The 16043-nt window shown below is 53.7% G+C and overlaps 6 protein-coding genes across 6 annotated transcripts; 3 read left to right on the top strand and 3 right to left on the bottom strand.

Moving 5' to 3' along the window:
• Positions 1-1102: 1102 nt before the first annotated feature.
• Positions 1103-2964, bottom strand: NUU61_001172 (homeobox domain-containing protein; the record flags this gene model as incomplete). The annotated part of the gene is made up of 3 exons (XM_056651754.1): positions 1103-2530; positions 2601-2712; positions 2795-2964. 3 exons carry the CDS (start codon positions 2962-2964, stop codon positions 1103-1105), a joined length of 1710 nt encoding a protein of 569 aa, XP_056516604.1.
• A 975-nt stretch (positions 2965-3939) lies between these two features.
• NUU61_001171 (sugar porter family MFS transporter) lies at positions 3940-5829 on the top strand (the record flags this gene model as incomplete). The annotated part of the gene is made up of 6 exons (XM_056651753.1): positions 3940-4117; positions 4209-4488; positions 4555-4875; positions 4941-5300; positions 5363-5523; positions 5603-5829. 6 exons carry the CDS (start codon positions 3940-3942, stop codon positions 5827-5829), a joined length of 1527 nt encoding a protein of 508 aa, XP_056516603.1.
• A 613-nt stretch (positions 5830-6442) lies between these two features.
• On the top strand, positions 6443-6767 carry NUU61_001170 (putative RING finger domain protein; the record flags this gene model as incomplete). The annotated part of the gene is made up of 2 exons (XM_056651752.1): positions 6443-6528; positions 6587-6767. 2 exons carry the CDS (start codon positions 6443-6445, stop codon positions 6765-6767), a joined length of 267 nt encoding a protein of 88 aa, XP_056516602.1.
• Positions 6768-7209: 442 nt separating this feature from the next.
• Positions 7210-9517, bottom strand: NUU61_001169 (putative C6 transcription factor; the record flags this gene model as incomplete). The annotated part of the gene is made up of 5 exons (XM_056651751.1): positions 7210-7569; positions 7629-7914; positions 7984-8407; positions 8489-9210; positions 9264-9517. 5 exons carry the CDS (start codon positions 9515-9517, stop codon positions 7210-7212), a joined length of 2046 nt encoding a protein of 681 aa, XP_056516601.1.
• An 854-nt stretch (positions 9518-10371) lies between these two features.
• On the top strand, positions 10372-11888 carry NUU61_001168 (uncharacterized protein; the record flags this gene model as incomplete). The annotated part of the gene is made up of 2 exons (XM_056651750.1): positions 10372-10393; positions 10477-11888. 2 exons carry the CDS (start codon positions 10372-10374, stop codon positions 11886-11888), a joined length of 1434 nt encoding a protein of 477 aa, XP_056516600.1.
• Positions 11889-12571: 683 nt separating this feature from the next.
• cdcA (phosphoprotein phosphatase CDC14) lies at positions 12572-14560 on the bottom strand (the record flags this gene model as incomplete). Its single annotated transcript, XM_056651749.1, has 3 exons — positions 12572-13835; positions 13890-14427; positions 14512-14560. 3 exons carry the CDS (start codon positions 14558-14560, stop codon positions 12572-12574), a joined length of 1851 nt encoding a protein of 616 aa, XP_056516599.1.
• Positions 14561-16043: the final 1483 nt, after the last annotated feature.

The raw sequence follows: 16043 nt of genomic DNA, 5'->3' as shown, positions 1-16043 counted from the left end.
TATTCTTTATTTTGAGGTTAGTTTACTAGTAATTAACTAGTAAATAATATCATCGAGAGTATATATATATATATATTTACTTTAGGGGTATAACGCTTATATAGAAGCTTATTATCCCTACTCTTAAAGAGCTCCTTATCGTCTTGATTATCAGAACTCTCGATCGAAGGCGTCTTATGAGTATCGATTAGATCTTCGATTCTGGTATAGCGATATCGCTACTAAGTAGAAGTGTACTCTGCCATAGCGTAGTGAAAAATAGAAAACTAGTAAATCAATAGGAAATACTAGTATTATTTATTAGCTACTGTAAAGAAAAACATAATATTTCAAGAATATAATAGCCCTAGATACTATATATTTCATACTATGACCGATATTATATAAGCCAATTACAGCACATACTACTGAGCTCGCCGCCCCACATACTACTGAGAGCTAAAGGGGGTCCCCCTGACCTGTTTTCTGGTGCCGACTGGGTGCTCAATAGATGCCTCAGAAAATCACTGAGTAATCACTGAGAGAGCAGTGAGCAGCCAATCATGCTCACTGAGTGCTCAGTGAGCGCTCATTGGGCATCCCTAGTCCGTCACGTGCTTGGCCTGCGCAGGTCACTGAGCCTGAGGCCGGACTGAAATTTACTCAGTGAGCCAGACTCTGAGCGCCCTCATAAAAGCGGCGGCAGCTAAGAAAGGAAAGCCCCACTTGGCAGAAGAAATATGGTACGTAGAGTGACCTAGGTATCTTAGGGTAGCTCTCTACCCAGTTTGTTCACCGTCGGATCCCCATCCATGACAGCAAGCCATAAGAGGATACACCGAACAAATACCATTGACAGGAAAAGGACAAGAGGCAGGCCATCGCCCGCGGGATAGTAAATGCAGCGAGTAAAATAAACCATCCGAAGAGAAGATCATAGACAGGTTGGAGTTCACGTGACAGATGTGGCGAAGAACCGCTTGCAAAAAAGCACACATCGCGAATCATGGAGACAAGAGAAGGGGAAGAAAAAGACAAAGAAAAGGGCTGAAACAAATGAAAATTGACAAAGGAAAGAGAGAAGACAGTATGAGAAAAGGGGGGGGGAAGGATTCGACCAGGACTATCGCCATGCCCCTTGGCTCAACGATAACAGTCCCTGGACACAATCCAGGTCATCATCCTCTTGGCTGGCGCCGGAGCCACCGCCCATAAATGCCGAGACCTCAGCACTCACACTCGGTGGTGCCTTGCCCTGGGCACCGGACTGGAATGGGCGGCTGCGTTTCCCGCTGGAGAGCACGCCGAGCCCGCGGTTCCGGTTGGCTTCGCGGAGCACAGACCGCGACGAGTGGGAAGTGGTGCGTCGACGACCATGCGACGTCCGCGTGCCTGGGACCCAGTTCTCCTTGTCGGAGTCACCGGGGTCCAGCTCCAGGTCTGTTTTGCCCGACTTGGCAGGCAGGGGTTTGGACAGTTTCGATGGGTACCCGGACTGCCTGTTGCGGCCGGTCTCGAGTCTTCCAAGCGAGGATACCGTGCGGGACAGTTTCCGCCGCTTCTCGCCCACCGACTGGGATATCGGTGTCTGGGAGGAATCGGCGTGGGCGGCGAGCAGACTGTGTCGTGAGGAGCGGCTTCGCGTGAGCGAGCGCTGGCTGCGGGACTGGAAGAAACCCGGAGACGCGTTGGTGTTGGCCTGCGAGCTGGATGGTGTTGACAGGGCACTCCGTGCGTCGGTATCAACGAACGACTCCCAGTTTCGGGGGTCGCGGGACCGGCCAAAGGATCTGTCCTTCTCGGACAGGCCTACCCGCGGCGTGGTCGGAAGGATGGCGCTATTGCTGCGTCGAAGACTCGAGAGTCTGGTGCGGCGGACCGAAAACATGGCGACGCGGTTCTTAGACGGCGACGGCTCGTCCTCTGCACGGATCACGGCTTTGCCGTCGGACGACATGGCAATGCGTAATGCATTGCGGTTCTTGGGTGGGGACGGCGTCAGCTCGCCTTCCTTGCGCACCATGGCCTCGCCATCAAAGGATAAAGACAGTCTCAATGGAGGCGGGGACTTGGCCGACTGTGGGGGATCCGTCTCTGCAGACTGTTCGTTCTGTGTTTCTTCTCCACGGATGTCCGACACCGAGCGTTTTCGTTTCGATACCTGCAGCAGAGATTCGCCCGTGCTGTCATTTTGGCTCTGAGAGAATTCTTCCTGTGTGGAGGGCGGGGTGTCCTCGAAAGCTTCGGTTGCCACACTGGTTTGGGTGCTCGGCAGAGCCTGCTCGGACTCGTCCTTTTCCCCAGCCATGGGTTCGACCTCATCAGATAACTGCAGCTGTCCACCATCCCATGGTTTTGTTGTGCCCTCGTGCCGATCCTGCACCTCAAAGTGTTCCGCCCCACTCGACGACCCGGGCTCCGCCGACGCGTTATCATCACTGACCGGGTGTCCAGAGGAGTCGAGCATGCCCGATCGGGGACCGAGTAGTTCGTGTGGCTGAAGCGGTTTGGATTTCCGACGGTCGTTCTGGCGGCGGTTTTGGAACCAGATCTGGCAAACCGGGCAAGATTAGAAAAAAGAATTTGAGGGGATAACATTTTTCGGAAGATATCACACATACTTGGACCTCTTTTTCGCCGAGTGAGACACGGTCCACGATGCTGGCTCGGGCAACCTTGTCTGGTTTGGGGTTCCGTTGGTACTCTGCCTCCAGCACGGCGTGGTCCTCCGGACTGCACGGGTATCGAATATGGTGAGTACGACGCGTACACTATGAAAGCCACCTCACCTGCAGCGAGAAAGAAACAATCATACCTAGTTCGACGCCGTTTCTGGCGAGCCAGTAGCTTGTTATCGACTCGGGGAGGTAGGTTCTGGGTGAGGGTCTTCTGGGAGTGGACTAAGAAGGCATAGTTAAGAGCATTGGAGTCGGTAGCCGGCAGAGATGGCGAGGACAAGGCCGCCGAGGGCTCCGGGTCGGACATGGTATTAGAAGAGCATGGGAGTTGGAATTGAGAAGAAAAGAGAAAAGAAGAGAAGAGATGAAATGAGGCTGGAAAAGCGAATATGCAAAAAAGGCCCGAGTGTGTCAAATCGCGTCGCGATGCGGACGCGGAGGTAGCAAGAACGTGGCCCGCGCTAGTTATGACAGTGCGCCTCCGAGGTACCTGCTACTTGCCCGCCCATTTCTTGGTCATTTTCCTTTTTTTGCAATTTTATTATCGGACTGGATTGAATATTTGTAGTTTTGATTGCGGTAGGTTTCTTTTTATTCAATTTATCGCAACGCAATTGCAGGATATTTCGGTTTGGGCTGTTCTTCTACACGGGATGGACGCGATGGGCCCACAGTGTAATTGTACACTACGAGGTACAGTATCAAGTGGACGCGAGGGCCCCATCTCTTCAAATTACACCTGAATCATGTCCTTCTCACCGTCTTTTCAGTGCATGCTCGACCATCTGCCCGAACATCCTGATATTTTTTTCTATGCTGATCTTCCTGACAAACTCGCACGTTGACTTGGTGCGACGCGCAGTGACACGAGTGCACGTGACCTCCACGAGAGACGGGGAATGGGCTCACATTCCCTTCGGAGAAATGGCAATCTGATGGACGATCGTGGAATGCTCTCAAGTCTCGAATATGTCCCAGTGTCCAAGTACATCAACATGGATGTTTGATTCAACGAGCTCATGCTTCAACCGTGACGGCTCACCGGGACAACTTTGGGGAAACTTGGGCTCATCCAGCTCCAATAGGCGGAGATGCGTGGATCTGCGATACTTTGCGACCCCGGATTTCTAGCTTTGTGGCTGGTTTCCCCTCTTTCTGATCGATTTCGAGGTTCTATAAACCATGCTGCCTCACCCTGAGAGCGCTCAAGCGGCGGGTGCTACCCATCCCTAGTGATAGTCATTGTCTTAATGTCTCGGATTCTCTTTCTCTTTCCTCTTCAATGGGCCACCTCTTCACCATCTCCGTGGCCGTGTTAGCGGCAACGGGGTCGTTTCTATTCGGCTACGACTCGGGCGTGATGACCGACGTGATCGAATCACCCAATTTCCTGCAGTACTTCAACACGACTCAGACTTCGGCCGTGGTCGGGGCCATCAACAGCACTTTCTCGGGCGGAGGTAAGGAAAAGAGTCCTCCGCAAGTCTACATAGACTACATTCTGGAAACCCAATTTGGCTAATCATGTCCCATGGCCCCATGGATGCACAGCAATCATCGGCTCCCTTCAAGGTGGACTGACCGTGGACCGCTTCGGCCGCAAGGCTACCATCCAGCTGGGTGCCCTCATCTGTCTCGTGGGCGCGACGCTGCAGGCCGCCGCACAGAACCTACCCATGATTTTCATCGGACGCATTCTAGCGGGCTGGGCTGTCGGGCTCATATCTATGTCCGTCCCCGTCTACCAGGCCGAGTGTGCCCATCCACGGTCTCGGGGGTTGATTATTGGGTTAGCCCAGCAGATGATTGGTATTGGGTTTATTGTTAGCACGTATGGCGCAAGAAGCACCCTTGCTTGGTTATCCAAGAAGGTTAGCTGACCGTCTTTCCAATATAGATGGGTCGGATACGGCTCTCTGCATGCACCGGCCTCCAGCCAGTTCCAGTGGCGGTTCCCGATCGCTTTTCAGGTCGTGCCGGCACTGGTTCTGGGTCTCGGCATGTTCTTCTTACCCGAGTCTCCCCGCTTCCTCGTCGAAACGGAGCAGTACCCGGAAGCACTGCGGGTCCTGCGCAAGCTACACTTTAACGGCACCAACGAAGCCTGGATCCAGGCCGAGTATAGTGAGATCCGCGCCACCATCGAGGCCGAGAAGACTCTCAAGGCACCGGGTTGGATGCCGATGTTCACGGTGCCGCAATGGCGAACCCGACTGCTGTACGTGTAGTGCCCGACTTCTCCATTTGATAGGTAGTGAATAGTGATTGATCTCATCTCGATAGTCACGGCGTCGCCATTCAGGCCTTCACGCAAATGACCGGAATCAATGTGATCGGGTACTACCAAACAATCATGTACAAGGCGCTCGGCATCACCGGGAACCGCAACACGCTCGTGGCCGGGTTGTATAACTGTGTCGGGCCGCTGGCGAACTTGGTGTTTGTGGTATTTCTGCTCGACCGCGTCGGGCGCCGCCGGCCCCTGCTGTTCGGCACGGTGGCCATCTCGATCGCGCTGGTCTGCGAGGCGGCGCTGAACTCGGCGAACCCAGACGGCCAGCGCGTCGGGTACAGCGTCGGCGGGGTCTTCTTCCTCTTTGCGGTGTCGGTGGCGTTTTCCATGTCGTTTGGGCCTTGCAGCTGGTAGGTCTCAGAAAGCCTGTTTGTTACATTATCGGTATGATCGGTTAGTAACATCTCTGCAGGGTCTACATGGCCGAGGTCATGCCGATGCAGATCCGGGGCAAAGGCAACGCCTTTGCAGTGGGGATCGGGAACTGGGCGGTCGGCACGCTGTGGAATCAAGTGTCCCCCCTTGCGCTGGGCCGCATCGGCTGGGCGTTTTATTTTGTGTTTGTGGCGTGGAGTGTGTCGATCCTCTCCTTTCTTTTTTTTTGGTCTCTTTGCTTTTTGCTTTCTTCTGAGTGTCTGCTGACCTTTGCTAGATCTCTGCATCACCTTGCCCGTGATCTATTTCTTCTTCCAAGAAACCAAGCAAAAGTCCCTCGAGGAGATCGACCTGCTCTTCGGCGGACGGGCGCTAGGTCCGCTATCGGATGTCAGCGTCGAGGGCATGGGCCCCGAGGCGCGGGCCGAAAAAGAGGACATGGGCTCGACGATGAATGTGGAGAAGGCAGATTTAAACAGAAATAATATAAAGAGAATAGAATAGTATCAAAGTAAAGTAAAGTGGAGCAGCTCCACCAACTCCAGAGTAGAAGGAACAAAACATCAGAACAACCGAAGAAGAGAGTGAATGACATTACATCACCGTCACACCAAACAATTCAGCCGATCAGCATTCCCAACTAGTCCTCCCTTGGCATCCCTTCCACTCAAAGATGGGAGCTGTCGTGTCCCCCGCTTTGGTCGATCATCTCCAGAACTGCGCTCGTTTTTAATTTCTTTCGAGGGCACACTGCAGCTCTGGTTCATTCGTTTATTCTTTTTTATTTTATCTTTCGATTTGGCTTGATAGAGGGGCTTATCATTCTTCATCTCTGACTTCTCCCTCCCTCTCCCCCTCTCTCTCTATCCACATACTTGTAGGGTATCATTATCATACACTTCCACATACCCAAGGTATCCACGGCCAAGAGCGTAGTGCAGGAGAGATCATCACATCGTGGACCTACCTCCGTTGGAAAAAAAAAAAAAAAAAAAAAAAAGAGAGAGAGAGCTGTTCGATAGGTATTCTTCTTTTCTTTTCTTATCTCTGTTACTTCTATAGTGGCCCAGCTCATTCTATCCCTGGATGACTTGAACCAACTAACAACTACACAGAGATGGGCCAAACTCTCAAGAGCAGCCATATGGCCATCGTCTTAGGCATCGGGCTCGGGGTGGTGGTGCTCATCATATTGAGTCTCATGTGAGTGTGGCCGAGCCAGCCAACATGTAGCATTCCTGCCCATCTAACATCCTTCTAGTCTCACAATCATCGTCAACCGGCGTGACCACGGCTCCTTCCTGCACCAGCACAAAGGCCCTGACGAGCGGCTGCGCAGGCTCGACGCTGTCTCGCCCACCTGCACGCTGGAGCAGTGGTGGTCCAGTACCAAGGGCAAGCTGGGGCTCTCTGAGGGTGTGGATGGCCAGTTTGTGTGGTGAGTTCTCTCTCTCTCTCTCTCTCCCTTCCCGAAGAAAATAAATAATGAGTATTTTTGTTTCCAGCGCCGTCTGCCTAGACCAAGTAAATCCCTCCCAAGAAATCCGGGAGCTGGGCTGTCTGCATGTGTTTCATCGCGAGTGTCTGGAAAAATGGTTTCTGGGCGACCATTTCAACTGCCCGCTATGTCATCGGGTGTATTTTGTGGCGGAGCCGCCTCCACGCAATGATTATGTATGGATGGTATGACCTCTCGCGCGGGGTGGTGCTTGCAGTGCCGTAACAGGGAGGGCGGCGCGGGGCATATCCGGTTCGAGGCTTGATGTATGGTATTTGATGGATTATGAGATAATGACAGCAGCTAAATGCCCATATATCCCACTTATACCTTGAATGTGACTTTGAATATAGACCTGGATCCTTCAAACATTCGAACTGGCATGTTCACGACGCAAACCCATCCGTCAGCGGCATCAAATCCGACGTAAAGTCCCAAATGTTATAGTTGGACCAGTCCAAGAAGTTGTCGAGACCGGACGTGACATCGTCCACCACGCCTGCTTGCACGGGCTGCGGGTCGAGCAGCCGGTCGAGGATATAAGAGAGTTTCTTCTCGGCTTCTTTGCACGTGTGGTAATTGCCATGCCCGGGACGCGACACCCACGACAGAAATGACACAAAGACGCTGAGATTGCGGATCAGCTCGGCGCGCGGGAGAACCACAGGGTGGGGGCCTGGCCGGTGCGACTGGCGCAAAAGTTCGAGTAGGAGGACACTGGCGCTGGGGAGACCGTAGGTGAGAACCTGGGTGTCGATCAGAATCATTTGCTCGATTCTTTAGAAAAAAACAGGGGGGTTCATACAATCCACGAAAAATGACGGTCCAGATCCATCAGCGGAGTTCGTGACGTGCTGGTGCGGATGGCAATCGCTAGCAGCTGACGAGATATATCGCAGAGATCATCGAGCCCGGTATTCGTCTGTTTGATAACAGCTCTCTGGAGCAGAAAGCAGGTGTAGAGATAATCCAGATAGGTATAAAGAAGGATTAGCCACCCCGGTTCGGATGTATCTTCATGCACCTGTCGATCATATCGGAGATGATCCGGAGTGGTCTCCCAAACGGAACGTAATCTGTCCTTGATTTTACTATTGAAAAAAAAAAGAAGGGTGTAAATTAGTCCATTGCAAAAGAAGAATGAATGGGCCGATGCCTACTTTGATTTCTGGATCAGGTCATGCGGCTTGTAGGTTCCCAATGCAATTTCGAGAGCTTCCTCTCTGGACCTGGCGAGCAGGAATCGCAGGCGGTTGAGGCTCATTCGGTGGTACTGGCCCTTCCTATTCCATCCGGAACTGTCAAGCTCGGAAATCGCTTGGCTGAGAGCATCACCCCCTGCAATCAGGACGTCGTCACTCAAATCCAACGGCGCCACCATCGTGCAATACCGATGGTTCATAAAGGGTGGGCGTCCAACAAAGGTCGCCATCATCTTGTCCATGTAAAAAGTCGCTGTGAAACAGCCTCTCCGCCACTGGCGTAAGAAAAAGGGGCAGTTATCGACACCCTCGGTGTCCAGGTGCAGACCGGCAGCGTAGATGGTGGCTATCAGATCACCAAGCCGACGCCATGCTTGGTAGCCTAGATGAATTGTTAGCAGATGAACACACATCACACTGCCCCGGGCCAAAAAAAAAAAAAAAAAAAAAAAAAAACCCGTACTTGAATCGCCATACTGCTGCGTCCGCAGCATCACGTCGTTGTACTGCAGAAATGCTAGCAGCTCATTGCTCGACGAAGCCTGGTCCACAAATCCAAGGCAGATGGCGCTTGCGACGGTCACTTGCTCCAGGAGTCGGTCCTTGGCTCGAGGATCGTCCGATCCCTGGACGATATCGGGATCATTATCTGGTGTGATCACCAGCTGCTGTCCACACAGCGGAAAGATATTCGCAAGGGATTCCCAGCGAAAATTAGAACCAGTGAAAGAAGAGCAATACTCTTCAATCGTTGTGGACTGGTGTGTAGTCATGGGTCGGGATGAATTGTGGAAGATCTGAGTGGCCAGGTCTTGCAGCTGGGAGGTCAAATCATTGGGATCCAACGCGTCAAAGATCTGCTGGATCGAACGCACAATAGCCTCGATGACGATCTTGGGCACGACGGCATTCCATGTACGGACGTAAAACTTGTTAATGAGGACTCGATTCACCGGGAAGTTATAGAGGAATCGCAGTACCTCCAGCCCAGCCTGCAGTCGATCAGGCTCCACCGAAAAGACTGGGGCCGAGTCGGTACTCTCCTCGGGTTCGAATGGGATCTCACTGCGATGCTCGGCCAGGACCGCCGTGTAGCTCGTGGAGCCCAGGTATCCTGTGAGAGCCGATGGCCGTTCCAGTGGTGCGTAAAGACGCGTACTGCCCAATGACCCAGGGCTAGACGCACTATTTCCTCGATGTTAATCTCGGCCGGTGGGGCCTGCAGGGCAATTACTTACTTGGAAGTGGGCCGGCTATTATTATTCAAGCGGTTTGGAGCCACGGCGACTATACGCGTTGCATCCGAGGGTCTGCGCCTGGTCATCGGAGCTGGGTGGTAGAAGCATTGGTTGTTGATGCGCTTGGCCGCGCACCGGCGACACACCGGCCGGGCGTGGTCACATCGCTGCTTGGATCTACGGCACGGTTCGCACGACTGGAGGGTGCCGTTTCGACGAGTCGCCGGTGATCGAGAGCGACGATCATCGGTCATTGTACAGCCGAGTGTTGGCCGGAAGATAAAAGGGAAGAGAAAGAAAGAAGTCGCGATGGCATTTTGCCGCCGTCCGAACGGGGTTTAGCGCAACGAGTCGTGAAAGTCGTGAATATCCGCGAAACATTCACCTCTCAGGATTCGTCTTGATTTCTATTTTATGCCTTTTTGGAGATGATTGAATACTACATCCCTGGCCAGCACACCCGGCATAGCATCAAGGAGCGCCAAGAACACTCTGCCGTTGGCCAGCAGTACATCCACGAAAGTTTGTAGATCATGAATCTCCACCGAAGCAGGCTTGATATTGACGAGAGATCAGTAGGGGCTATCCATGGATGCATCTTAGAATCCACGGATCAATATCCACGTCTATCAAGGCGGAAAAGACCAACGCATAGAAGAGGAAATACAAGCAAAAGAATATGCTGTGGAACTGTGTATTCCTTGTATTTCTTGTATTTGATGACTTGGATGATTCACTTCGCTCTTGGCAGTTCCGGGCTTGGCCAAGTCTTACCCCCCCATTCCCGTGGGGATCGGCTCTGCATGTCTTTCTTATCTCTCCCTTCTCTTCCCTCTTCTCAATCCCACATCCAAAATCCGACAGCCGTTCCACTGTGATCACCTGGTCAATCTCGACGCGCCGACTAGTTTAATACTGTCGGGCAATAGCTGGTGAGGTTGGTGAAATTGCGTGGCCGTGGGGTTGATGTTCACACAATGAACCGCGATCAGGGTTGAAATCGGGACGAATTAGAGACTTCCTACTTTGTGTGAGGGCTGGTGGTTGGGAATGCTAGAGTCAGACCCATCGACATGGTCGGCGTCCCAAAGAGCAAAGGGTGTCAGACATGCCTTCAGCGGCGAGTGAGGGTATGTCCCTCTTAATACCCGGATGAAACCATACATGGATTACCAAAAGCTCACAATTAAATAGTGTGACCTGCGGCACCCAGAATGTCGCCAGTGCGAACGGTACGGCGTCGACTGTCCCGGGTATACACGCAGCCACAAGTTCCTGGACGAGGGCCCGCAACTCCAACGGCGATTTGGGAAGAACACCGAGTCGATCGATGAGCGAATTGCCCCGACGCTCGCCGCGCAGTCGGTGGGCAAGCAGCAGCCAGTGGTCTTCGGCGAATTCGTACTGAAGGCGTTCACTAAGTGGTTCGGGCTGAACCGATTCCGGGTACATACACCATGGACAGTGTACATCGCACAGCACGGAGGCCAGAGCGCGGCATTCGACACGGCCATTTTCTGCGTCAACTCGATCTTCATGGGCCACAAGCACAGCGACGACCGCCTGCAGCAGTCCAGCCGTGAGATGTACAGCAGGGCGCTGCGACTGTTCGGGGAACGTATCGGCAGCGAGGCGGGGATGCGGTCGCGCGAGAGCGTGAGCATCACCATCGCGCTAAGTCTGTTCGAGGCGTATTCGCGCACGCGCCCGGACTCATGGGCGCCACACGCAGCTGCCACGGCCCTACTCATGGCGCACCGGGGGCCGGCCGCGCACCTCACGGGCTTCGACCGTTGTCTCTACCTCTCCTTCCGCAGCTTCCTGGTAGCCGAAGCCTTCGTGAACGGTAAGCACTGCCTCTTCGATCGGCCCGAGTGGCAGGCCCACATCGACCAGGTCCGCGCCGAAGACATGGCCTCGCCGCGCGTCGACCGGCCCATCGCGCTGTTCATCGATTTCCAGGACCGCATCTTCCTCGAGGTCGCCCGCGTCCCTGGTTTCCTGGTGCAGGCGCGCCGCCTCGCCGCCGCGCCCAACCCCGAGAAAGCTATTCGCTCCCTAGGCGCCCAGGCCCTGCGCTGCAGCCAGCGTCTAGACCAACTAGCTGCCCACCTGCGCCTGACAGCCGCCGTACAGAACTACCGCTGGAAGCCCGAGCCCAACAACTCCCGTGCCACCGACACTAAGAACAACGACAACAACCCAACATTCATCGGCCCCATCCCTTCGAATTTCCCACAGGCATTCGCAAACAGCGTCCTGCGCGGTGCCGACAGGTGCCTTTACATTCTGCGCCTGCTCCTCGGTTATCTGCACAGCAGGGACATGCCGAGTCCCGGCAGCAGTCCGGAAAGTGACAATCTGGAAGAAGAACGGCCGGTTGACCTCTCGGACCCTTTACCATTCCGCATTGTGTCCAAACTGCATGGCAGCAGCGACGAATCTCCAGGTGTAGGCGCTGCCACGACAGGCGAAGAGGAGGAGATCCTACCGGCGGATCAGTGGCTTGATCATGTTGCGGCATCCATGGGACTGGAGGCGTTCGAGGTCGTCACGTATGCGAAGGAGAGCCCTGTATCTGATGATACGGACGACTACTGGACGCGGGCACTATCTCTGCGATGACACTGCCTCCGGTGAAAGAAGGAGCCATGGAAATCTCGTGGGCGAATGATCCAATGACTGTCACTGTCCATATATATACCCCTTATCTGAGTGCGACAGCAATATATCCATCCTCACAAACCTTAACACACTACTCTTGCTAAGCCTACAGACTACCCGTGGATATCTACAACTACAACTCAATTACTATGCAAATGGACCACATTGTCGTATCGGCGTAGAATTGACACGTACAGAAGCAATAAAAACCCACAAAACACCATGCCCGGCACAACGCAATAATCCGACAGAAGCCCGAGAGGCCAAGCAGACAGGAAACACGCGAAGCCATGCCCACGCCATCTTGCAACTCGTCACAGCGAATCCGGAATCAAAAAGCAGTGCAACCAGAAAACGCCATGGAAAACACTGACCAACCGATCATTTTCGCTCCAGGAAAAAAAAAGAGAAACAATACGAAAAGAACCTCATGCGGGACTTGAACCCCCCGAGAGAGACCAGAAGGGGAACAAAGCATGAGCTCAAAACATTAATAAAAAAAAAGCATTCAAATGCAATAGAAACAGAAAAAAAAGGGGGGGTATGCACAAAAGTTTCCCGTCCAATGAAAAGGACAGTAAGAATAGAAAAAAAGGAGGCCGCAAGAGGATGAACATGTCGAGGAGGGTACTGGGATTTGCACATTACTGAACGACTCGAGTTGCCCGAGAGGGACTGGTTGATGTGCTGCCGACCCGGTTGCTGGCTTTGCGGACGCCGCGAGATTCACTGCGGGTACTGTCGGTCACTCGACGAGGACTGGAGCGAGACTTGTTCACTGAGATAGCGCCGCCGCCGCTCTTCCGGCTGACCGGGGTCTTGGGGGTTGCGTTGTCGACCCAGTTCTCGCGGTCTTCATGGATGCCATCTGCGAGGGTGTAGCTTGCCGTGACAGTGGCAGAGTAGCTGATGGAGCGCGACGAGGGAGACGCCACGGGGGATCGGGACGTTCGCTTAGCCCGCATGCGGAGCTGGATCTCCTCGTCACTCTCACTGCTCTCGTTGCTCTGTCGGTGAGAACGGTGACTACGTTGCTCTCCGTGCTTGGTTGTCTCGCTTTCCAAGGCAAGGTGCCCGGAAGCGGTGCGAGCGTAGGGGTGATGCCGCGAATCCTTGCGGTGAGACTTGCGAGGTTGACCGGGAGTCGGTGCAGGGAGGTTCTCCTCGGCATAACCCGCAGCACCCTCATTGTGATCGATTTCACCGAGGGCGGCACGCTTCGAATGGCTGTTGTTGGGCGGCGTGGCCACCGGGCCATTGCTGGGGCGCTTCTTGGCCGAAACGCGGGCTGGCGTGACAGGTGCAGACTGAGCCAGCTTCTCCCTCATGCTGTCCTCAAACCACCACTCGCGGAAAGAGCCCTGGTTGAGGTGCAGCCAGTGCTGCTGGGGCCCAACCACCATGCCGGGTCGCATGAATCGCATGAATGCAATAACCTCGTTCGCGGTGAAGCCAAATCGGTAGATGAGATAAGCTCCGATCAAGCAGCCCGTACGGCCCAAGCCCGCCTTGCAGTGAACCGCGATCCCCTTGTTCTTGACCGTGATCATCTCGTGGGCAATCTTGATGAACCGCCGCACCATTTGCAATGTCGGACATGTCCCGTCCTCAAAAATCATATCGAGATGGGCAATACCCATGGCCGTGAAGTAGGATGGACAGTAGAGTTCCGAGTTCAATCGCACCACGAGACCCACGTTGCGGGAGGAAAAGTGTGCCAGGACATTCTTGAAAGGAAGGGGTAGCTTGGACGAGCAGACTTCGGAGATCGTCGAGGGCAGGGCGTTGTACTCAGGGGTGTTCATGGGAATGGGCGCAACTGGCTGATGTTGGGGAGATGCAAAGGCGAGGAAATGGGGCGTAACCCAGTTGAAGTCGCCCATGTCAACACGCTCAAACTTCTCGTATCTAGAAGTCGGTCAGCAAAGGAGTTCCGGGCAACAAGAAAACTGCGATGCATACTCCTCCAAGTTGAACTCCCGCAGCCCGCACAGGGACTCCTCCTTGGCCCTCCAGACGCCATACACCACATCCTGGATGTTCAAGATAAAGTCCGCCTGGCTGTATCCGGCGTCGCGGAATGGCATGTAGGGGGGATCTGCCTGTGCAATGGGCGCCAGAGCCAGGTGAGGGGGCCAGGATTGGATCAAAACCATATAGCATGCCACGAGGCAGGCCGCGTTCGCGCGACTGCGGGCATCCGTCTTGCTGTAGAAAACGACGGGACGATCACTGTTGGCGGGGTCGCCGAGGATCTCATGGAAGAGCACAGCGAATCGGTACAGGTGGCCGATATGGAGAGGGCCGAAATCGGCGTGGAAGGCATTGTAGAGAAGGGTATCATCGACGGTGAAATACACCGGGGACCGCCGCTTGCCATTCGGCGTGGTGGGCTGAGCTCGAGCTGAGCGCTTGCTAGGAGATTTCGGCTGGTCCAGCTGGTAGGGAAATGGTGTTCTCGAGCTGGGGGCAGAGTCATAGGACGCGAGGTAAAGGCGGTCTGAGTTGTGATTGTTGATGTTAGCGCCCCGCGACGGTCAGACGATGATGGCAATGGGATGAGGCCACAACGCGATTTACAAACCTTGAATGTATTCAATCACCTGGCCGCCATGGCCAGAATCAGTTGACATGATGTTGGTGCTGTTTTGTTGACAGCTGCGACTCGAGGGACGTCGGACAAAAACAAATAAACAATGCAGACTGAAAATTGCACGAGTCCGGCAGTCAGATAGACTGTCACTTCTGTCAGGGCAAGGCCAACTGAAACAGCCAAGTCACGTCCGATCAATAATGGAAAGATCTAAACGGTCATAATCGGGGGTGATCCGAACTTGACTTGTATGGGGGTAATGTGGGCAAGGCCAGGAGAGAGCGGAAGAGTAAGGATATGCAAATAAAGCAAGAGACAATAGAAGCTGTACAAGTCAAAAAGAAGACGAGGGGCAAAGAAGAGGATGAGGAACACCGCAGAATAATAACAAGGCCGATGCTAGCGCCGGGGGCTGTTATGTTGTGTTCCTCTTTGGGTTTGGTGCCCGTTGTTGACCCAGCAACCTGTGGCCTCAGGCACCCAATCCCACATTCCCAAAACAGCATCATCAACAACAACAGTTCATAGTTATACAACACACACAGTAATGCGCAGAACGCGCTCGCCATGTGAGATCACCGCGTGACATCCATCTTTGTGGGCACCAATGCCTCGTCTTCTCTGACATTTGGTCTTCGCATATTGGAATGTCATGTCATACATACCTCTGTATATTGAACATCACCTGCAATACCATCCTACAGTGTTTCTATCGGTCGAAGGTAGAATCAGAACTTCCATTCATTCCTCAGAAACCCATCCATCGACTTCTACTTTCTAATGCCGTAGTTACTCGTGGTTTGCAAGAAAAAGGCCCATTACACACAGAGCAATTGGAGCCCACTCACATTTAGAATGTTTTGGGGGTTGAAAAAAAAAAAATAAAAACCCTCGTTTGGCCGACGTCTCAGCTTCCTCTTCGTGGTCAAGCGCAGAAGAATGCTGCGGCATGGCCATTGGCCCATTCTTGGTTGCGATTTGCCGCAAGTGACAGGTCATCGTGAAGTCTCCACCAGCCTCCACGCAAAAGCCGCGGCATCTTCTGCCTTGTCCGGACAGAACATCCGCCTTGCAAAATGTGACCGCATTCTCTGAATCTGCCTTGACATCTCATTTCAGAGGAGAAAGTTCTCTGGGACTGACGGCTGGTACCCTGAACGGCCGGCCTTGTTAATTTAAGAGCCAGGGGAAGTGCAGACACTCGACCCTCCCAGGGTCCACTTCAGCATCTTTCATGCAAGGAAGTTCGAATGACCATCCGCTTTATAAAGGTCGGATGGATTCGACTGCGGGCGATCGACGAGATTCGCCGCAACTCCACATAAAGCGCCACCCTTGCCTGAGCTTCTCTGCCCAGCTCGGTCTGTGCGGTCTGTCGTGCAGCATCCCTCACATGCGATGGGGAGGGCTGGTGGCCGATTGTTTATTATGATCGAGGCATGGTTCATGGGCTTTGACGTCGTCTCAGCACACTGCTTCCAGCTTGCTTATGTGTGCATCCTGGGGCGAACTTGGGAGGGCGC

This window comes from Penicillium alfredii (assembly GCF_028826965.1).
Source record: "Penicillium alfredii strain IBT 34128 chromosome Unknown utg000001l_segment0_segment0, whole genome shotgun sequence".
Lineage (NCBI taxonomy): Eukaryota > Fungi > Ascomycota > Eurotiomycetes > Eurotiales > Aspergillaceae > Penicillium > Penicillium alfredii.
This window is presented reverse-complemented; position numbering and strand designations above follow the sequence as displayed.